Source organism: Thalassophryne amazonica, chromosome 2 (genome assembly GCF_902500255.1).
Source record: "Thalassophryne amazonica chromosome 2, fThaAma1.1, whole genome shotgun sequence".
NCBI classification, from domain to species: Eukaryota; Metazoa; Chordata; class Actinopteri; order Batrachoidiformes; family Batrachoididae; genus Thalassophryne; species Thalassophryne amazonica.
The window spans coordinates 139,709,736-139,734,087 of record NC_047104.1 but is presented as its reverse complement, the minus strand read 5'-3'; the positions used below and the strand labels follow the sequence as shown (position 1 = coordinate 139,734,087).

Here is a 24,352-nt window from a genome sequence, read left to right as displayed (position 1 = left end):
GCGAACAAAGGTCCAAGACCTTAGTGTCCTTGTGCTCCCTGTTCTACTGTATTGAACATTGGATGCTAATCTGTTGCCTGGTTGACTTTGTGGCGCACCTTTCTGGACATGATCCCACATACTGTCAGTGTTAAAGACACCAGCAACTAGAAAAGACCAAAGGGATGCCCTGTGTCATGTGGCTGTGTTGATAGCTACTTACACCGAGTCCACGACCGATGTGCGATCTGCTCGCCGTCACGCTCACTGGGTCTCACCAGGGTTGCAGACTGGTCATAGTGGGGTCTCCATGGTTGGAACAAATATCCCTCCTGGTTGCCATCACTCTCCATCGGTCTCCAGCAGGTGCACAAGTGTATTGAACCGGTTAAAACACTCCCAGCAGTTGTACGACCAGTTAAAAGGTAACACGAGATGGGTATTGATACGATTTTATTCATATTGATTCCCTTATCAATACCTCTTGTGAATTTTCTGTGTACTAAAAGTAGGCTTTACAGGTTTTCTATGTCAACAACATTTTATTGAGTCTTAAAGTAAATAAATTAATTTAAATAAATTAATTTATTTTCATTTATATAGCATCAAATCACAACAAAGTTGCCTCAAGGTGCTTCACACAATTAAGGTCTAACCTTACCAACCTTAAGATTCGCTTTGAAGTTATTAGTTCTGAACGAAATCTGCACGGCAGAGAGCTGCACAGTGTTTGGAGCTGTGCACTTAGTCCCACAAAACAGGAATGGAATTGTAGGATGATTCTCATTTCTTGTGGACCTACCGCTTCTGAAAAGCAGCGAAGAGGAGAACGTAGAGAAATGAGCATTTTCCCAATAAACAGCCTCAAAAACAACAGCTGCTCCGGCGTAATGTCAACTGAAGGACTGATTCAGCGCACCTGAATATTACCCGCACCCACCTATTTTAAAAAGAAAAAAGAAATTGTACACAAATAAGCCGCACTTGTCTATAAGCCGTGGGTCTCCACATTGTAGGTGGAAAACAATTCCACCTACAAAGCTTCAACAATTAGTGTCCTCAGTTCCTAAACGCTTATTGAGTGTTGTTAGAAGGAAAGGTGATGTAACACAGTGGTAAACATGCCACTGTCCCAGCATTTTTTGAAATCTGTTGCAAGCATCCACTTCAAAATGAGCAAACATTTGCACAAAAACAATAAAGTTTATCAGTTTGAACATTAAATATCTTGTCTTTGTGGTGTATTCAATTGAATATAGGTTGAAGAGGATTTGCAAAGCATTGTATTCTGTTTTTATTTACATTTCACACAAGTCCCAACTTCATTGGATTTGCGGTTGTAACATGAGATATTTACACAGAAAGATGTTAGACAGGAAGATTTTTTAACTTTTAATTACCGTAAATAAGTACCGTAAATGTTTTTTTTTGCTCTGAAGTGTTACATATAAATATTGATGCACACGTCACCCAACTTGCGCATGGTGTCTCTGCTCCACATGCAGAACTGAGTAAATTTAACTTTTTCTTGACTTTTCATCGCATGCAGCCAGGATCGGATGGTGTCTGTGGTAAATGAGACGTTAATGATGCGCTGTGACTTTTTCGACTTGTTGCGCCAAGACGATGTGGATGGGTGGGGGGAGAAGGCTTCCCTCCGCTTACTGATCTGATGGTGCAACTGTGGCGCAAAGTGCCAGAGAGGGATTTTTCTTCACTAAAACGAACGAGTAAGACCTTACTCTCCTTATCAAATGCTCCCGTTCTTGTAGAGTGCCACATGGTTCTATTCTTGGCCCTATTCTATTTTCATTGTACAACCCCTGGCAAAAATTATGGAATCACCGGCCTCGGAGGATGTTCATTCAGTTGTTTAATTTTGTAGAAAAAAAGCAGATCACAGACATGACACAAAACTAAAGTCATTTCAAATTGCAACTTTCTGGCTTTAAGAAACACTATAAGAAATCAGGAAAAAAAAATTGGCAGTCAGTAACGGTTACTTTTTTTAGATCAAGCAGAGGGAAAAAAAATATGGAATCACTCAATTCTGAGGAAAAAATTATGGAATCATGAAAAACAAAGGAACACTCCAACACATCGCTAGTATTTTGTTACACCACCTCTGGCTTTTATAACAGCTTGCAGTCTGAGGCATGGACTTAATGAGTGACAAACAGTACTCTTCATCAATCTGGCTCCAACTTTCTCTGATTGCTGTTGCCAGATCAGCTTTGCAGGTTGGAGCCTTGTCATGGACCATTTTCTTCAACTTCCACCAAAGATTTTCTTCAACTTCCACCAAAGATTTTCAATTGGATTAAGATCCGGACTATTTGCAGGCCATGACATTGACCCTATGTGTCTTTTTGCAAGGAATGTTTTCACAGTTTTTGCTCTATGGCAAGATGCATTATCATCTTGAAAAATGATTTCATCATCCCCAAACGTCCTTTCAATTGATGGGATAAGAAAAGTGTCCAAAATATCAACGTAAACTTGTGCATTTATTGATGATGTAATGACTGCCATCTCCCCAGTGCCTTTACCTGACATGCAGCCCCATATCATCAATGACTGTGGAAATGTACATGTTCTCTTCAGGTAGTCATCTTTATAAAGCTCATTGGAACGGCACCAAACAAAAGTTCCAGCATCATCACCTTGCCCAATGCAGATTCGAGATTCATCACTGAATATGACTTTCATCCAGTCATCCACAGTCCACGATTGCTTTTCCTTAGCCCATTGTAACCTTGTTTTTTTTCTGTTTAGGTGTTAATGATGGCTTTCGTTTAGCTTTTCTGTATGTAAATCCCATTTCCTTTAGGCGGTTTCTTACAGTTCGGTCACAGACGTTGACTCCAGTTTCCTCCCATTCGTTACTGGCTGCCACAATTATTTTTCCTGATTTCTTAAAGTGTATCTTAAAGCCAAAAAGTTGGCATTTGAAATGACTTTAGTTTCGTGTCATGTCTGTGATCTGCTTTTTTTCTACAAAATTAAACAACTGCATGAACATCCTCTGAGGCCGGTGATTCCATAATTATTGCCAGGGGTTGTACATGTTGCCATGAGGGGCAATCATAGCCAAGCACAATCAAGCACATTGTTATTCAGATAATCTGCAAATCTATCTGCCTATGAGGACTAATGGAAACAATGCATTGACTTCATTATTTAATTGTATTTATGATGTAAAGCAGTGGCTGTCTCAAAATGTGACAGTAAAACTGCGATAGTTGTGTTTGAACATCCTCAAACTTTGGTGATCTGGCTAAAAATCAGCTGTTGAGAATTTGGGAGTGATATTTGACAGCTGTTTGAGGTTCAATCAACAGATAAACTCTTGTCAAAACAAGTTTTTTTTTTTTTTTTCCAGCTGCGTCTTTTGGCAAAAATAATGGCTTTTCTCAGTAGATGTGATCTTGAGGCCATTCATGCTTTCATCAGCTCCAGACTTGATGACTATAATGCACTTTATGCTGGTTTTAACCAGTTGTCTCTTGCACGCTTCTGGACATGCTCCTGTAACCACTGTGCTTTCCTCACTCCACTGGCTTCCAGTTCATTTAAGAATTGATTTTAAAAATTTTAATGTTTCTTTTACAGCTTTCTTTATTGACTTTGCACCATCCTACTCTCCACACCTCCAGTAGGACATTTCGGTCATCCGGTTAACTTTACTGAGATGTTCCGAGGTCAAAATATAAACTCTGGGCTGAGCGTGCTTTTGCTGTTGCTGGCTCCAAACTGTGGAATAAGTTACCATCCGATTTACGCACTGTTTCTGACCCAGCACTTTTTAAATGATACCTCAGGACTTATTTATTTAAAATGGCTTTTAATACCTAGTGGCACTGCGACATGTTTTGTTTTCATGTGCCTTTTTAATTCTTTTAATCCTGTTTTTGTAAATATGGTCTACCTTGATAGGGGGAAAAAAGCTTGTTTCCTGACTCCTTCCCATTTGAACATCTGTACCCAATTTTAATCATTTCTGTTCTATTTACCCATAGATGTATATTCTTTTAAATTTGAGTGAAAATTGGTTTATTATGTTTTGAATAATATTGCCATCTATCAGACAAATGCAGCTGACATACCTGTCATCCTTGGTAGAGGTAATGACTTGTGAGCTCAGAGTTTTTGTAGATTATGTAGTTAATAATACAGGCTATGTTTGTTTTTGCTCCAGAGGAAATCCCGGGGGGTGCAACCATTGGGAGCGTCATCAGTACCAGCACCACCACCAGAGACCAGACTGAGCTCCGGCCACGCTTCCACAGAGACCAACCACAGCAACGGCTCAAATGTTGTTTGCACAGGTAAGCTGAATAGCGTACACACTTCAGCATGTGCATCGCTACCTTATTGTAGCAGCTCAGTGGCTGACGTTTGGATACATTCAACAAAGTAACTGTTACTTCACTGTGCTGAAGTGAGTGCAGAAATACCTGTGCATGTTTATTTGTACCAGAGTTGACTAATTTCTTCCATTTGTGTCATCCAGTGTGCGTTTATGTGAACAAACACGGTAACTACGGGCCGCATCTTGATAGAAAACTTGTACAACAGCTCCCAGATCACTTTGGCCCAGCTCCAGTGAATGCAGTCCTTCAACAGTCTGTCCAGGCTTGTGTGGACTGTACCTACCAGCCGTCTGTGCTGCTGTCCTTCCTGCAGAGCCAGTCCCACTCAGGAGGAGAGGTCATCAGAGGTAAATCTGACATACTGTGAAGGATACAACATACTAGAGGGATAACTGCTTGCTTCGTGATACCAGGTGTCCTTTGGTTTGATTATTTACACTGTCTATGGTATACTGCACAATTATTAGGCAACTGTTGGTGTGCAGAATTATTATACAGCTAAATTAAAAACTAAAATTTAGTATAACAAACACTTTTGACGTTTGAGAAGTATTCAGTGACCTTGAACATCATGGCAAACTACTGGAGTAATGGTAACGGTTTCTGTTTTGGTTTTAGTCTAGATATTTACAGCAGGGAAACCTATAATAGCCAACATCAGTACAGACCCTGTTCCAGACACAGATTTGCGGAGGCGCCTTGCATTGTTGGGAGGTAGGGGGCACTTTTTGTTTAGTCCAGCAATGTAAAGTCCTATTTAATTGGGGGTTTCTCCCCTGGGATATTTAAAAATTTGAACTGTTGAATATGCAATTATAACGTAGTTTGAGAAGGAAAGAGCAATGTCTGACTTATGTGACCAAAGCGCAAGGCTGTACCATAAGCGCAGGCTAAACACATGTGAGCACAGTTTAAATACACCTCTAATATTGGGCAACTGAATAGGATTTAAAAACTTCATGTACCTACTTTATGCACAAAATGCAAGTATAGGCTAAACATTCCTTAGAGAGTGTTTATTATTGTTAACAACAGCACGCGCAACTCATGAGTTATCCGTAACTGTGAAATTCAGTTTCTTTCAGTCTCTCTTTCACTGTCTTCTAGGACCCTCTGTGGTCCTTGGTTAAAGAATGCTGTATGTCCATCTTTTAGTTCAGCATAGTTTTTTTTTTTTCCACTTCTCATTCTCTTTCACAGCTCGGTCCAGTAGTCAACACTTTACACATATCATTTCCGTTTTTACCCGGATCATTTCATGAATCAGTCGAATCATTCACAATTATTTTAGTAAAAATCAGATAAAGCACAGTGTGTTTATCAATATTATGAATCATCTATGCTGGAAAATTGCAATCATGGTAGCCTGCAATTTTTTTATATTATCATTATTATTATTTTTGTGGTTGGGGGGGGTGACTGACAGGTTAATCATTTTCATGACTTATTGAATTTTTCACTTTCATACTGTAGACACATATTTGTATATACTGTGAATAATTCTTGTTTTTCATTTCATTGATCAATAAAAATTAAAATGACTAAATATGGTTGATTTTGATACTAGTATTGACATTCAAAAAGTACAGTCATGCTTGTTCCCTCACCAGTTTAAGTATGTGTGACATACTAAGGCCTTGGGACCTAGCTGTAGGTGGCACATGCTATGGCAAGATTTAAAGAGATGTTTATCAATTTGCTGATTAGGTTGTTAACATGCAGAAATCAAATAAACATACAATGTCCAATTAAAGACTAAGAATAGGATAATAAAAACATTCAGAAGCTACATTGTTGCACAGTTTAGGGGTGCAGAAAGAAGCACTGTGCCAGCTAGAGGGGGTTTAACCTCCTACCACCCTCCTCATTTTGGCTTGTCAGTATCTCATAAATAAAAAGTGAAATTTCCCATCGATGAGATATACAGGCTTAGAAGGGATTAAAAAAGAAGCACAGGCAGGGAGTTGAGTCAGGCACAGGACAGGTACAGGTTCATGGAAAGTTGGAAACCTTCACCAAAGAAAGGAAGCCATTACCTGAAAAGAACTAAAGAAATAACATTTAAACAAGGCAAGAAACGATATAGGTTGCATTAACAATAATGTCAGGCAGAAAAGAAAATATATTACTGTAAAGAAGCAAAATCTAATCAGATTTCTAAGGTCAAAATATAGTATTTCTCCAGAATGCATTAAAATGCATCATTTGGGGTTTTTTTTTTTTCTTCTTCAAAATGAGGGGTCCGGGGACACTCTGGTCAGCGCCAAAATTTTTTTAACACCCTGATTTTCTTTTTTTTTTTTGATACCCAAAAGTACAATTTCTGCCTTAAACGATGCTTCTAGTACCCAAAGAACCTGATTTTGGATTTTATCTATCATTATATCTGAGCCGTTAAACAGCATGCTTTAATTCCTCAACTAATTTTACAAATTTGGACTTTTCAGTGTCAAATTTATTTATATTTTTGGCCCGTTTTTCTTGATGTAAAGAAACTGCCTAATAGTTATGCTCATTATTACTTAAATGCACTTCAACTGACAATGTTTAAACAAAATCAGCATTTTGGGTTATATAGCTTGGGTTCGGGAAAATATGCATAGAAATGATGATAAACTCAGTACTCACTTGCACCATAATTTAGTGTGTGTGTGTTTCTTGTAGCCTACATTTTGTTGTTTTGTTCTGTCAGCTACAGTCCAAAAACCAATGGTATTGATCTTATCCCAAATGATTAGCGACAGGTGTGCATCCACTGCTTTCTCCCCCTGTTCCGGCTCTGTTGGAGGTTCTTTGTTGATTGTCACAGCACTAGAGGTGGCACAATAGCAGACAGACTATGTAGCTTAATTCACTTTCATTCAGTGCCTCTCCTGGCTGTGCACTCCATGTGGCTGGAGCACAAAACTCCTCATTTTCCCATTCTCAATTTTTGTCCTCCTCTCGCCCACTGCTTTTTTCATCTCGTTCCAATTGCTCAAATTTGCTGAGGGACAAAAATAAAACCAGAAAATGTTTTGGAGATCTGCGAATAAGCTCACAATATAATACCGCCGAACACTGCTATACTAGTTATAAGTAATTCAACTACAAGTACAAGTAATTAACAAATATGATGTATTATTATGTATATCTTTGGGTTTTGGCGCTAGATTTACACTGGCATATTGTTGTGACAGTAATGAAGCATGTCACAATATGTGGAACTGTAAGTTTCATAATAGTTTCCATGACAATTCAACTTATCGCTGAGTGTGATGGCCCCAAATCACCAGCATTGCATTACTCCATTTGTCCTGTGGCAAGGAAATAAAGCAGCATTACCACCTTCGGTTCAGCTGAAAATGCATTGCTGCATAAAGTCAGTAGTGAGACGATGTCCGTCATTGACAAAGATGATGCCTACTCTGTTCAAATTATTCTATATTGGAGACCAGGATGGAAATAAGTCTGTGGTTTTTCGTGCCGTCCTTGGCGAGTATATTTCAATTTCAATTTCAATTTTATTTATATAGCGCCAAATCACAACAAACAGTTGCCCCAAGGCGCTTTATATTGTAAGGCAAGGCCATACAATAATTACGTAAAAACCTCAATGGTCAAAACGACCCCCTGTGAGCAAGCGCTTGGCGACAGTGGGAAGGAAAAACTCCCTTTTAACAGGAAGAAACCTCCAGCAGAACCAGGCTCAGGGAGGGGCAGTCTTCTGCTGGGACTGGTTGGGGCTGAGGGAGAGAACCAGGAAAAAGACATGCTGTGGAGGAGAGCAGAGATCAATCACTAATGATTAAATGCAGAGTGGTGTGCATGTATATTGTCATTGTTATATCGTGTTTTTGCCAAATCCATCAATCAATCAATTAAATGTTGTTAACTGTGCTTCAAAATTCAAAAACAGTCATACTTTCCTGAAAGATTCTTGTATGACTCTGTCTCTTCACTGTTGTCATAGGCCTCTGGCAATGTTTTACTACTTATGAGACCTCTCATGCTACTTTATCTTAAATAACTGGGAGAATAAAAGTCATTCTTTTGTTTATGAAATTTGCTGACTTGTATTTATATTTAAGTTTGAAAGTAGGAGTAAATTTCATTAATACACAGCACTTAGGAGTAAAATGGCACCTTGAGAAACTTGATTAAATATGGGCCCTGATTTTTACAGTGATTTCTGCATCTTGCAGCAGAGGAAACACAGATACACGTATCACGTTAACGTTAGCCCTTAGCATCATGTTACGTGATGCGAGTCATTTTGAAGGCACATGAACTATTAAATCCATCGTGAAGCACTGCTTCCGGTCACTCCCCTTGCTCAAGGTCATCAGCCATGGTCTGAAATGAAATTTCATAAAACTTTTCTGCGGCCAAATTGCATTAAAACTGCTTTTCCCATAATGCAATTGTGCTTTGCCAGCAAATCGCAATGCACTTTGTTGGTCACGTCTTCAAAATGATGATAGCCCTTCTGGCCTTGTACCCACAGTTCCCCAGCACTTGCATGGGTCAATTTCCGTGTTAAATATGCTGATAGAATAAAGTATTCAACTAATTGATACTAAAAATAAAGTACAAAAAAAAACTGCACTTGTTCAAATTGGACAGCATAATAAGGTATTCCCTACTGTCCGAAAAAGTTTTCTACTTGTGCCAGACAGTCGGACAACTGCTATCATTGAATCCTGCCATTCATTCATCGTCCACTTGACCAAAGCAAGCTGACTGTAAACTTGATGTTTAATTCAATTTCAATTCACTTTATTTCTATAGCTCCAAATCACAACATAAGTCACCCCAGGGGGCTTCACAAGGGAAGGTCTAACCTTATTAGCAATGTGATGCAGTAATTTTTATACTTGGCACTTAGTAAGTAACAAAGTAAATACCATAACAGTTCTATTTGCTTTGTTGCTTTACTGAGTGCAGAGTCTAAAAATTGCTGTAATTCCTAAATGCTGAATGCTAAAAGTGTACACACTACAAACACATCTGTCTTTGACTTCAACTCCATGTAAGACCTATAAAGGTGATACCTATACAGGCCCTAATGCGCATCGGGCCGGTACTTATCTCCAAGTTTGAGTTACACTAGCTGAGTATAGCTTCCATTTACAGCTGAGTGGACTGGGACAATGCAAATAAAGTGTCTTGTCCAAGAACACAGACAGACATTGTGAAGCCTGGAATTGAATCCAGGTCAGTATATTGGTAGTGCATTCCCTGTCCAAGACAACTGTCTACTCTGCTTGGGGACTAGACTGTATGAAATATATATATATATATGTACAGAAATGAGATAAAAACTTGAACTATGTTTTTCATTTCAGTGTTTCATTACTCCTTTATTAAACGCAGAGGTCAGTTATGTAACTTGGGTACGTTTAAGTTTGGTAAAATTGGTTTAAGGATACACTCATGGGACTTTGTTTGTACGCAAGTGTCAGGAATGAGAGGAGAAAGTGAATGAAAGACCGTGCCATGGGCAGCAGCTGATGCGAGTGCTGTGTCTGTAATTAGAGTTGACATGTGCGTCTAACCTGGTTTGGGATGCTGGGATTGGATCTCCCTCGGGGATTGAGCTGGGAAAGGCTGGGTGGGGAGGGGTTATAAATTGAGCATTTGTGCACGTGTGGCTTGGATGGGAGGGTTCGTTGTCTGTTTGGGCAGAAAGTATTATTTTGAGCTCATAGAGGGAGGGTGCTAGCCCAAAGCCATCTGCTGTTTTCACCGAGTTGTGCTTACAGTATGTGCATGTACCCAGACCAAAAAAGCCATGTTGAAGTGGTGGTGGCATAAAGGTTATAGATGCAGCCATGTGACCGGACGGTGGAAAATGTGATCTGTCATGGGTTGCAGAAGGTGGGGGAAAAACTGCATGTGTCCCAACGTGATTACGCCACATAGGTGCTACTAATCCAGATCATCTACAGTGGAACTGCTCTTTGGTCAACAAATCGGACTAAGGCTGTACTGGGCAGCTTACAGTTGTGAGTGTGAGACAGGTATACATGAAAACGGGAACAATCATCACTGAGCTACTACCATGGCTTAATAAATATCTGTCTGTGTGTGTGTTTTGTTTTGTGTCCTTCAGTGCGGTCAGAACATGGCATCCGGTACGTGAAGCTGCCCTCTGCTTCTAGTGCTTCTTCTGTGCTACGTTTTCTCGAGAACATGTGTCAGCATCTCGAGAGTGACAGTTTGTTCAGTTCGCAGCCCTTCAGCCCTTATAGCAACACACACTTCTACGACAGAACCAAGTCAGGTTGGTAAATCTTTGGACAGTTATATACAGAGAATCAACACCCCATGCGTTTTACCAAAACCGTTAGAAGAGCACTGATGAGTGCATACACCTCCATAAAGGTGCATTGCCCTCATCGCTCAGATTATCCAAGCTCTAGGTGGAACATGCACTGGTGCTGCATTCATAATTTAACCAAAACTCTTTGGGTCCTGGCTAGCAACCATCCAGTAGTAGCATCTTGAAGTAACCATCTACAGCAGCAGTGGGCAACGAGGGCCAAGACAGTGCAGGTTTTCCTTGTAACCAATCACCTCAGCAGGTGGGTTTGCTGATGAGCTTCAGCCCCTAAACATAAAAACCTGATCATCAGTGAAATCACCTGCTGAGGTGATTGGCAGCAAGGAAAACCTGCAGTGTCTTGGCCCTCATTGCCCAACCCTGATCTGCGGTGTCTCGCACAGACAGATGATACATTTGTTGGTGTACTTGGCGATGAGGCACCTGTGTGCTGGATCACATCTAACATGGCCATAGCGTCACAGCTGACAATCCCTCACAATTAATTACTCATTTGACACAAACGTATTCCAGCAGGACATGAGATTTCACCACCGGAGAGACCTGAGCTCACTGGTTAAGGTCCAAGTCTTACACCCAACAAGTAGGACCAGAAGCACCAGGACTCTGAAGACTTGGACCTTTGTTCTTGTACAATGTTGTAAAAATAAATAAATAAATAAATAAAATCCTTCCAATGTTTATGGCTTCAGATCCAGCTCAAATTTTTTATCAAGAAATTGTGTAGTTGTTACCTCAGTTATTCTTTTATATGAGGTATTTTCTACAGTTTAAACCTCATGTTGACTCTGCTTTCGTCACGTGTTCTTTTTTTAATGTATTTGTGTCCTGTTGGCAATTTTCACCAGAGCCAATGCCTATCACTGAAAATGGCCTGCCCAATGATGACTCCAAAAAGGATCCTGCTCCGACCACCCGATCTCTTCACGCTGCACCGGAATACCGAATCACACAGAAGGACCGAGCATTTTACCCAGGACACACACGGACGCCTCCGCCCCTGCGGCGCGTCAGCTCCAATCCAGCTGAACTCGGCACACTGTGTTCACACAGAAGAGTAGAAGGTAGTGTCACACACAGAGACGGATGTAAGAGGCCAAAATGTAATTACCCTGTTCTTACGAGCATTTTACTTCTATAGGAGACATTTTATCAAAATACTGTGGTTAGTTTCTTCTTTATCTGATTGCTTCTGTCAGTTCATTGGTGTATAAATCACATTTGATTTGGTTTTCTTTTGCCCTTGCAAATCTGCAGCACCCAGTTCAACAACAGGCCCAGACCACGTGGTGCAGGACAAAGAGAGCTCAGGCAGTGACGCCTCTTCCTGGTCAGTCGACGATGTCGTACGGTTTGTGCAGGAGGCCGACCCCCACACTCTGGGCCCTCACATTGAACTGTTCAGGAAACATGTGAGTTTTTCTCTCTTGGGGTGCACTTTGTCCTCACTTTTAAAAAAGAAAGAGGGGAAAAAAGCCCTGAATGGTTAACAGAGGACAGGACAGTAGATGGAACCTTTAGCATTATTTGAAAAACAGTTTATGATAAAACGTTTAAAGAACAAATAAAACAGATATGTTGCATGACATCCCTTTTACAAATGAATTATTTATTTAAACTGTCTAATTGTTTTTAAAAAAAGATCATTTCTCTTCACACCATGCAGACCTGCCGGTCATTTCACTGGAGACAGTTTTGACTTATGATTATAATTTTAAACAAACTAATTCATGATAAGTTATTGAAATTAATGTCACGTCTGTCGTTTTCCAAAGTGAAAATATCAACTATGTTTTAGTTTTGAAGTAATGCACTAATTTAGAAGGTTTTAGCGTTGAATGAATGAATGAATTAATAAGTTTTATCCAGCACGCACATAAACAAAATACCAACATAAGAATTTCTTACTAACAAAACAAATCGAAAATAACAGAAGAAAATACAACAATAACTCAAACGGTTTCTCAATTGGATGCGGCCGAAAGGGTATGGGCTGAAGCAAAAGCTTATACAGTAGTGTTCAGAATGTGACTAAAAAGATTAATCCAGGTTTTGAATATATTTCTTATTGTTACATGGGAAAGAAGGTACCAGTAGATTCAGTAGATTCTCACAAATTCAACAAGACCAAGCATTCATGATATGCACACTCTTAAGGCTATGAAATTGGGCTATTAGTAAAAACAAGTAGAAAAGGGGGTGTCCACAATAATAGTAGTGTGGCATTCAGTCAGTGAGTTTGTCAGTTTTGTGGAACAAACAGGTGTGAATCAGGTGTCCCCTATTTAAGGATGAAGCCAGCACCTGTTGAACATGCTTTTCTCTTTGAAAGCCTGAGGAAAATGGGACGTTCAAGACATTGTTCAGAAGAACAGCGTAGTTTGATTAAAAAGTTGATTGGAGAGGGGAAAACTTATATGCAGGTGCCAAAAATTATAGGCTGTTCATCTACATTGATCTCCAATGCTTTAAAATGGACAAAAAAAAAAAAGACGCATGGAAGAAAACGGAAAACAACCGTCAAAATGGATAGAAGAATAACCAGAATGGCAAACGCTCACCCATTGATCAGCTCCAGGATGATCAAAGACAGTCTGGAGTTACCTGTAAGTGCTGTGACAGTTAGAAGACGCCTGTGTGAAGCTAATTTATTTGCAAGAATCCCCCGCAAAGTCCCTCTGTTAAATAAAAGACATGCAGAAGAGGTTACAATTTGCCAAAGAACACATCAACTGCCCTAAAGAGAAATGGAGGAATATTTTGTGGACTGATGAGAGTAAAATTGTTCTTTTTGGGTCCAAAGGCCGCAGACAGTTTGAGACAACCCCCAAACTCTGAATTCAAGCCAAAGTTCACAGTGAAGACAGTGAAGCATGGTGGTGCAAGTATCATGATATGGGCATGTTTCTCCTACTATGGTGTTGGGCCTATATATCGCATACCAGGTATCATGGATCAGTTTGGATATGTCAAAATACTTGAAGAGGTCATGTTGCCTTATGCTGAAGAGGACATGCCCTTGAAATGGGTGTTTCAACAAGACAATGACCCCAAGCACACTAGTGAACGAGCAAATCTTGGTTCCAAACCAACAAAATTAATGCCTCACAGATGTGAAGAAATCATGAAAAACTGTGGTTATACAACAAAATACTAGTTTAGTGATTCACAGGATTGCTAAAAAAGCAGTTTGAACATAATAGTTTTGAGTTTGTAGCGTCAACAGCAGATGCTACTACAACCCCTGGCAATAATTATGGAATCAAGGGCCTCAGAAGATGTTTATTCAGTTGTTTAATTTTGTAGAAATGCGGGGATCAAGTTTGTGCAAGTGTCAAGGTGACTTTATGTTTGGAGTGCTGTGTTTTAAATGAGTAAAGCATGAAGTCTTGAATAGACTTAGACTGCTGGGTTCCCATGATGCACTGAGTGTTTCTGTCTCTTTTTGCTCTGTATGCACCACTCTGCATTTAATCATTAATGATTGATCTCTGCTCCCCTCCACAGCATGTCTTTTTCCTGGTTCTCTCCCTCAGCCCCAATCAGTCCCAGCAGAAGACTGCCCCTCCCTGAGCCTGGTTCTGCTGGAGGATTCTTCCTGTTAAAAGGGAGTTTTTCCTTCCCACTGTCGCCAAGTGCTTGCTCACAGGGGGTCGTTTTGACCGTTGGGGTTTTTACGTAATTATTGTATGGCCTTGCCTTACAATATAAGGCGCCTTGGGGCAACTGTTTGTTGTGATTTGGCGCTATATAAATAAAATTGATTTGAATTATTGAAAATTTAAAATTATAATGGATTTTTCCCATTTATTTCATTTATTTAAAATAGAAACATCAACTAATATAATTCCACAGATTTAGAGGGACAGTGCATCTTTTAAATTCACATCTAAAACTGTTGTTCAAGAATATCCCACGAAGGTTGACCAAAAAAACCCCCACAACCTTCCACATTGAGTTTTTTTAAGACTTCGAGAATAAAGTCGTAAATTACGAGAATAAAGTCGTAATATTGTCATAATAATAAATAACACTTGATTAAATGTATGTTTTGCCTTTGCTGCGATTATGAAAAGCTTTGTATTTTCGTTTGCCCAACAGTCACACAAAACAAAACAACAACAAAACAAATCAAACGTCAGCCGTGTTCTCTTTAACGACGTGTCTGCGGTGCGTTTGCGAAACTCGGTGATTAAATATGAATTACGGCGCCGCACGGCGGTGGGCGGGCATGCGCGGAGCTGCGGGGAACATGGCGGCCTGCATCTGAGAGAAAGTGAGGAGACTGCAGTCCAAACGGTTTGTATACCACATGTCTCTTTATTGCTCTGTGCTGCTGCGAATAACCTGTTTGGCTCGGTTCTGTTTGGAGCTGAGCGGATAAGGACGGACAGTTTTCCTCTAAATGGTCCACGCAGTGATGGAGGTGTGTTTGTGCCCACGTCGAGCCCACTGACTTTCATCCAGTCATCCATAGTCCACGATTGCTTTTCCTTAGCCCATTGTAACCTTGTTTTTTTCTGTTTAGGTGTTAATGATGGCTTTCGTTTAGCTTTTCTGTATGTAAATCCCATTTCCTTTAGGCGGTTTCTTACAGTTCGGTCACAGACTTTGACTCCAGTTTCCTCCCATTCGTTCCTCATTTGTTTTGTTGTGCATTTTCGATTTTTGAGACATATTGCTTTAAGTTTTCTGTCTTGACGCTTTGATGTCTTCCTTGGTCTACCAGTATGTTTGCCTTTAACAACCTTCCCATGTTGTTTATATTTGGTCCAGAGTTTAGACACAGCTGACTGTGAACAACCAACATCTTTTGCAACATTGCGTGATGATTTACCCTCTTTTAAGAGTTTGATAATCCTCTCCTTTGTTTCAATTGACATCTCTCGTGTTGGAGCCATGATTCGTGTCAGTCCACTTGGTGCAACAGCTCTCCAAGGTGTGATCACTCCTTTTTAGATGCAGACTAACGAGCAGATCTGATCTGATTTGATGCAGGCGTTAGTTTTGGGGATGAAAATTTACAGGGTGATTCCATAATTTATTCCTCAGAATTGAGTGAGTCCATATTTTTTCCCTCTGCTTGGTCTAAAAAGTAACCGTTACTGACTGCCACAATTATTTTTCCTGATTTCTTATAGTGTTTCTTAAAGCCAGAAAGTTGCCATTTGAAATGACTTTAGTTTTGTGTCATGTCTGTGATCTGCTTTTTTTCTACAAAATTAAACAACTGAATGAACATCCTCTGAGGCCGGTGATTCCATAATTTTTGCCAGGGGTTGTATTATTGTGAACACCCCTTTTCTATTTTTTTTACTAATAGCCCAATTTCCATAGCCTTAAGAGTGTGCATATCATGAATGCTTGGTCTTGTTGGATTTGTGAGAATCTACTGAATCTACTGGTACCTTGTTTCCCATGTAACAATAAGAAATATACTCAAAACTTGGATTAATCTTTTTAGTCACATAGTACTACTATTATTCTGAACACTACTGTAAATGCCCACCCCTACACCAGTTACTATACACATTTAAATACACTCAGAACAAAGTACCAACCAGAAAAATAACGTAACAAACAGAACAAAACAATCTGTAATATGATTTACAAATGAACAAAAAAGAACCACAAATCAGTTAGCCTAATATAGCGTACTATAGTAAGAAATTACGTGTTTTTTATAGTCTTTTGACACCTACCAATGTACCAGATGATTTAATACTATCAGAACAATTATTCCAGATTCTAACACCTTTTACAGAAATACAATGACTTTTAACCACAGTTTGAATCTTTCTTCTCTCGAATATGTGTTCCTTGCAAATGATAACTGAATTCCCTCATTTTAAACAACTTTGTTCATGGTCTGTATCGTAAAATAATCCACCAAATCTTGAATTTTCAAAATACACAGACAAGCAAACAATTGGTTTATTGGTTCATAATATGGTTGAGACACACATGCCGCATTGCATTATGGGTACATTATTTTCCTAACGTCAGTGGTTGGCTGGTTGGTATAACACACAGTTACTGATACGTGTGGTGGGTTTTACAAATAAATATATTTGTAAATATGTCATTTTTTTTCGTTTGTAAAAAAAAAAAGGCAGTTTGAAAACTGAAAATCCATCACTTTTAACAGACGTGTGGCTGCTCATACTGCCATGAACACTACCATCTTGGTATGGCAGAAATCCTGTGAGATCTCTCTTGTGTGTTGTAGCCACAGAAAGTGAAAACACTGATATGATTTGGATCATTACTGCATGGCGCTACTGGGTTAGTAATAATAATAATAGTAGTAGTGCAATATATTGTTCATACATTACCTGCAGCCACTACCACTTGGGATATGACTTGCATCCCTGCCACCACGTCTAAATAAAATGAAATTCAGAAACGGTGGGGTACTTTTTAAATTGTACTCTACAGTGTCACTCAGATTCCTCTTCATTTTTTATCACAAATAACTTTGCATTTATCAGCCTTCAAAACATAATCAAGCTGTCAGCATTTTGATTGAGTTTTTCCTCAGAGGATTTGCAATCAGCTGTTGGCGTGCTCGTCTCTCCGCAGGAGATTGATGGCAAGGCCCTGTTGCTGCTGCGCAGTGATGTCATTATGAAGTACATGGGACTGAAGCTGGGCCCGGCGCTCAAGCTCTGTCATCACATTGAGAAGCTGAAACAGTCCAAACAATAGAGGAGGATGGAAGTCACGCTGTCTGGCCGGCAATCACTCGTCTACACCACAGGGATGTAGTGCTGTACAAACCCACCTGAATACTATGTATTTTTTATTTACAGCATCATTTTCCTCACATTCAAGTAGGTACACATACATGAGTGTCAGATACATGAGCATAAACAGCAATTTATTGTGGATATTTATTATGTAGACAGCCCTTTCAGGCATGCACTCACTTCATGCTACTGTAGCCATCCTTTCCTCATTTTACTTCCTCTGATAATGTCAAAGGAGATTACAGTACGCCGTGTGATATTTATCTCAAACTCTGTGATGACTGAATTTCATAAATGCAGTCATGTTGCTGATAAAGGTTCATGTAGGATTATGGTACAGCTACATACAGTAACCCAACCAGTCACACAAGTCCATTGACGCTTTTAAAGCTACGGTGTGCAGGATTTAGTGTCATCTAGTGGTTAGGCTGCAGACTGCATTATGCCAATACTGATCAAAATATTGCTTCGCTCTAAGGTTTGGCTTCTTTGCCAAACAGGATTCATGCTCTTTTACCTTTTGTTCTGATGAGCAGTGTATGATCCTTCATTTCACAAAATGAGGGTTCTCAAACTTGTTGGCCTGCACTAGCAACCAATGGAGTGGGTGTACAGGGCAGCAACCACTGATTTCTCTTTTATTCTTTCTGCTGCGCTGCAAAATGGGAAAGTATGAAATAAGTTTGTCCACACTTTACAAGTGTGGCAGTGCCTCCATGAGAAGTCCCACTCCTGTGTAAATATGAAGGCCTTATGTTAAGTTTACGAAAAGACGTTGGTTCATTGTTGCTGCTAATTATACAAGAATGAACACACAGTTATGAATTCTGTATTCCATTTCAAATAATAAACACCCCTAAACTCTACACACTGTAGCTTTAACTTGTCTGCTAAATAATCATAATTTAGCAGAGCTGTGAGGCAGTTTTGCTCTTAGAAAGATGAACTGTATGTGTGAATGAAAGGGGGGGAAAAAAATAATGCTCCCAGCATCCACCGTGCATGCTTGAAAAGGGCTTTGATGCCTTTTAGCTTCATGATTAACAAATGGCAACCATAATTTCTTCACCTATTTACCTGCTTCTTTTCCTTGTGCACAGATATGGTTGTTTTTATATAGTTCAACATTTTGGGCAACCTGCGTATTTGCTTTCTTTCCAAAAAGAACCTGAGAAGCTGAGTATCAGATAAATTCATGGGGGGGGTTGGTTCACTGTTGACACAAGTCATCATTGGTCAAATGCACAAAAGTATCAAATGTTCCATCATGATGGCAACAGTGTTGCCAGGTCTTCTTCTTATACGCATCTTAAGGCTTGTTTCCAAAATGTGTTTGCTTAATTATGACTTTATTACAAATCTGAAGTTGTTGAGTATGTCAACCTACAGTCACTCACACACTGTATTCACACCATTGTTAGTGGGCATCTTCTCTGTCACTGCAAAGTTGCACAAATAAAACAGAAATGGAATGTCTTTAATATAACTAAAACCTGGAGGCACTGTATTGACTCATTATTATAGTATTACTCATATTATTTTTGGCAATGTGTATAACTGTGGAAATTAAATGAAGTACTTTACAGTAGTAAGTGTTAAAAAACTCTAAGACATCACTTAAGTTGATCATCTTCTGAAAAGCAAATTTGCTGCTTTTGCAAAGCGTGGTATTTTATTTGTCTTAAGAAGTCTGACTACACTGGTTACTGAATTATTTTAATTGATACCAGCTGTGTAATGCAATTCTTCAGGAATCACCAATATACCTATGACTGGGTCAGTACTAGTCTCATTCTGAATAATGTGTAATTCAATTCAACCACAGAGGGTGGCACTATAACCTTGAGGATGGATAAATTGAATCCAAGTAAGATAGTGCTCACATCTGTAATTAAGACAAAAAACAAATTGTGTGATCTATGGAAGTGATTGATTATTGTAAGTGGAAATGCTGCAGTGTCTTTAGAGTCGTACATAAATGCATCACCCATCTCACAGTCAGAAACAAACACAGTTGGGGAAATATCAAGGATTGGACGTTCATCTGGGGACTCATTACTAATTCTCAGAGAATACTCAGTTTTGCCTTCTGATTTATCAAACTGCTGCATTTCACTTGGCTAGCTAGCATCACTAAGTTTACCATCACCCACAGTCAAGGTATGAGACTTCTGTCTTTACTGTTAAATTAATTAATTCAAATTATTATTGAGCAGTATGTTTGACAGGGTTTTTGAAGAAACCACTATACAAAAAAAATACAATAAAGTAATTCACCTCAAATGTAAAATAACTTTCATATTTATTTTATGGGCTTAAGTAAATAATAAGATTAGTCTTGTTAAAAAGACATCATCATTTCATTTAAACATTACTCAGAGTGACTGTGTTATGGAAGAGTGCAGGTGAACTTACTGTTCATTTTTATTTAATCAGATGAGGCTAGCTGTTGGCTCGTTTATAGTAAACAAACTGTTCCAAACTGTTCCATCTTCATTTGAGAGGGGACTGATACCATTTTCTCATGTAACCCTTGGAATTAAAGCAAAGACTAATTCCCAGGATATTTTTGTTTTTGTTGGAGTTTTTTTCCTGCTCGATGTTTGTTTATGGGGAAGTCATGTTGCAATACTTGAGCTAAGACAGGATTTCAGGTTGGATGATCTACCCTCAGTTGAAAATAAGTTCAGGTATTGGCAGTGAACGCTGCATCTTAATGCAATAACATTTGTGACTGCTTCTTGATTGTCGTGTTTAGTTTATAAAAGCTGGTGAATTGTAGTTCTGAGCATTAATACTGACGAGTGCGATCAGCCAGAGTGCTGCTTTACAAATAGAGGTCTTTTCCAAAATGCTGTTTAAAAAAGTGGGTGCCTGACAGCATTTATGCAGTGTTTTAATAGCTCTGTTTCTGAATTTTGTGCACACCTTTGATTTGACAGACCAGACACCATACATATTGAAACTGTGCATATCTTATTTTGGAACAAAATGTTTAGCAATACTGTTTGTTTGTGCATGTGTGTGTCTATAAATATATATATATACACACACATCAGTGCATCCAAAAAGTATTCACAGCACTTCACCTTTTCCACATTTTATGTTAGCCTTATTCCAAAATAGAATCATTCATTTTTCCCCTTAAAATTCTGCTCACAGCACCCCATAATGACAACATGGATTTGTTTTTTGTTTGTTTTTTTACATTTTTGCAAATTTATTAGAAATAAAAAACTATGAAATCACACACTTTGCTCAATACGTTGTTGATGCACCTTTGGCAATTACAGCCTCAATTCTTCTTGAATATGATGCCATGAGCTTGGTGCACCTATCTTTGGGCAGGTTTGCCCATTTCTCTTTGCAGCACCTCAAGTTGGATGGGGAGCGTCTGTACACAGCCGTTTTCAGATCTCTCCAGAGATATTCAGGTTTGCTGATGAGCTTCTCCCCTGAACATAAACACCTGATCATTAATGAAATCACCAGCTGAGGTGATTGATCGCAAGGAAAACCTGCTGTGTCTTGGCCCTTCATGGCACATGATTGCCCACCCCTGGCTTAGGGTCATTGTCTTGCTGAAAGATGAACCGTTGCCACAGACTGAGGTCAAGAGTGCTCTGGAGCAGGTTTTCATCCAGGATGTCTCTGTACATTGCTGTATTCATCTTTCCCTCAATCCCAGTTCCTGCCACTGAAAAACATCCTCACAGCATGATGCTGCCACCACCATGCTTCACTGCAGGGATGGTGCCTGGTTTCCCCCAAACATGACGCCTGGCATTGACGCCAAAGTGTTCAATCATTGTCTTTTCAGACCAGAGAATTTTGTTTCTCATGGTCTGAGAGTCCTTCAGGTGCCTTTTGTCAAACTCCAGGTGGGCTGCCATGTGTCTTTTACTAAGGAGTGGCTTCCGTCTGGCCACTCTACCATACAGACCTAAACAGTGGATTGCTGCAGAGATGGTTGTCCTTCTGGAAGGTTCTCCTCTCTCCACAGAGGAATGCTGGAGCTCTGATAGAGTGACCATCGGGTTTTTGTTCACCTCCCCGACTAAGGACCTTCTTCCAAAATTGCTCATTTTAGAGCGGCCAGCTCTAGGAAGAGTCCTGGTGGATCCAGACCTCTTCCATTTCCAGATGATGGAGGCCACTGTGCTCATTGGGACCTTCAGTGCAGCAGAAATGTTTCTGTACCCTTCCTCGGATTTATGTCTTCAGACAAGCCTGTCTTGGTCTACAAACAATTCCTTTGATTTCATGCTTGATTTGTCCTCTGACATGCACTGTCAACTGTGGGACCTTATATATTCTACATCATGTCCAGTCAACTGAATTTACCCCAGGTGGACTCCAGTTAAGCTGTAGAAACATCTCAAGGATGATCAGTGGAAACAGGAAGCAGCTCAGTTTTGAGCTTCATGGCAAAGACTGTGAATACTTAGGTGTCATGTGATTTCTTTTTCTTTTTTTTATAAATGAACAAAAAAATCTCATAAAAATGTTTTTCACATTGTCATTATGATGTATTGTGTGTAGAATTTTGAGGGAAAAAATTAATTTAATCCATTTTCAAATAAGGCTGTAACATAAAAACAGAAAAAGTGAAGCGCTAATACTTTCTGGATGCATTTATATATATATACACACACACACACACAATAAACCAATATGCTTTCAGACATTCAAATATACTTGTTTCAGTTAAGCATATATTTGGCTGCACTGTTTTTATGATTTTTGATTTTCTGATAGGATACATTAAAAACAACTGGATAACAAAACTGTTAAACTATATCACTTTCGGTAGTGCTGTACTGAAAGTTAGTTGTCATGAGAAAATTACAGAAGTTGTTTTGTATAAAGTCGAGCCAGTTTTTATTATTATTATTATTATTTTATACTGTAACATAATGTATCAATCTGTGTCGAGCGTTAAATGTAATCAAATGTTTTCTGCCTGTAATGTTTGTGTTCCGTCTACCAGGATGCTGTCACATGTTCTCTTTTCAAAGTATTTATCTGTTTTTAATGGCAGAATTACAGATTTTCTGAACATTTCAGAACATTTTCAAACCAAATCATTTCTACTGTAGCGTTCATACTGTTACTCTCCTTTAGTTGTAATAAGTTAATACTTGAAATTGTCTTGCTTTATTGTGAAACTCAGGTTTTAGTAGGAGTTGTATCTTAGAAGTGTTAAATCATTTGCATTTTACATTCATTACTACAATTTAGGTCCGTGCTTCTCAGTTGTGCTCCTCGTGGCCACAAGTATTGCATGTTTTCCATTTCTCCCGGCTCTGCCCACACTTGATTTGGTCATTATATTTGGATTACGCAGGGAGAAATGGAAACTGTGGTGTTGTATGGAGCCGGTCGAGAAGCACTGACGTCGACTGCACAATAACCAACTATGTATACTGTACTTTTAATGCCTTGTCATCTTCTAGTACTCCACAGCATTTCATGCGTGTATATACAAGTTTTTACTGTAAGCTAACAAAAAAGTTTAAATATGTTTGATATGTATTCTCACAATTAAACATTTTTTTAACATGATTTTATTGTTTGGGACCCCAGCATATAAGGACACCATGGTAGCTTCTAGATTTCAATAAAAAACATATCTATATTACACTACTCTCTGTGCCAGATAAGGTACTTCCAGGACTCAGGTTCAGTAGAATTCAGTACTAGTTGCTTGTTGCTCAGCGACGAAAGCTGTACCTAACACCATTAACCATCAGCTGCATCCTAGTAGGGCGAATACTCAAGACTAATATCCAGGCTGTCGGTGAGTACCTGGACCTGGTCATTAGAGGTGCAAAAAGGCAGTAAGAAAATCTGTTCTGGGGCAAGTTCACCTTTCAACAAAAAGAGCAACTGTGGCCAATACGACACCTACTTAGAAAGAACTTTGCTCTTTGCCAGATACATCGGAAGGGTATTTCCATCACGCATCTTGTTTGCCACTTGACTGTCCCAGCAGCATTGCCACTGCGTCCTAGTATATTTACAGATGTATGCACGGTGGGACAAATATGGTCATAGAACAGTCTCCACCTCAAGCTGGAGCAGCGTTACCTGGTTGATAGATCTTTTCATTCCCCTTTATACAAGTGTGACTCTGTATCCAACGGAAATCAATATGGAAAGCCAAGGATGTGACATCTTCAAAAACCTGAATCATCAACAGGTGTTTGGTGACACCCAGTGGGCAATGAATGCTGGAATCAACATCAATACTGCCTCAAAGGCTAAGCAAGATGTCAAACGAGCAAACATCAACATTGTTGCTACCAGTGGTATTGCCTATTTTTTACTGTAGTGGGTATACTGTCTCTATACTCGTACTCACCCGTCCTAGAGCAGCATATCTCAGAACAACAGCCATCTTGGAGCAACACCTCATAAGCACCATCATCACCTTGATACTACCTCCTAACATGTTGATGACCACTCTTTCAGAATGCTCTCGATGTATTCTGAAGGCTGGGCATGAGTCAATGGGATTCAGATTAAAAGGTTTTTTTTTTTTATTCATGTACTGAGAAAACCTCTGAATCCCATTCACTCAGGCCCATCCTGCAGTATACATCTTGAGAGCATTCTAAAAGACTGGTGATGTTAGGGCATGTTAGGAGGCAGCATCAGCCACAAGGATGCAAAAGTGATACAGGTGGTCCATTGATGCTGATCATCATCAAATTACTAACACTAGACAGCAATAGTGTAGATCTCTTATCTGTGCAAATATAATTCATGAGACTGAAGGCCCTTTCACGTTCAGCAGTGCTGCAAAAGGTATGGTCTGCATGCATTGTACGAGTGGTGTTAAGATACTTTGTCATTTGCAGGAATTTGATCCCTGCACTGGCATGCCAGAGAGTAAACTTGTAAACTGTGCATGGCTGAGTGGA

General features: G+C 39.4%; 1 protein-coding gene across 1 annotated transcript in view; it reads left to right on the top strand.

Moving 5' to 3' along the window:
- scml2 (Scm polycomb group protein like 2) overlaps window positions 1–20,107 on the top strand; it is a 91,720-nt gene extending 71,613 nt beyond the window's left edge. Inside the window, exons 9-14 of the mRNA XM_034194718.1 lie at window positions 4,178–4,307; window positions 4,493–4,699; window positions 10,447–10,617; window positions 11,526–11,741; window positions 11,935–12,089; window positions 17,260–20,107. Coding sequence (XP_034050609.1) covers window positions 4,178–4,307; window positions 4,493–4,699; window positions 10,447–10,617; window positions 11,526–11,741; window positions 11,935–12,089; window positions 17,260–17,385 — 1,005 coding nt within the window. The 3' untranslated portion in view covers window positions 17,386–20,107. The remainder of the gene's footprint in view (window positions 1–4,177; window positions 4,308–4,492; window positions 4,700–10,446; window positions 10,618–11,525; window positions 11,742–11,934; window positions 12,090–17,259) is intronic.
- Window positions 20,108–24,352: the final 4,245 nt, after the last annotated feature.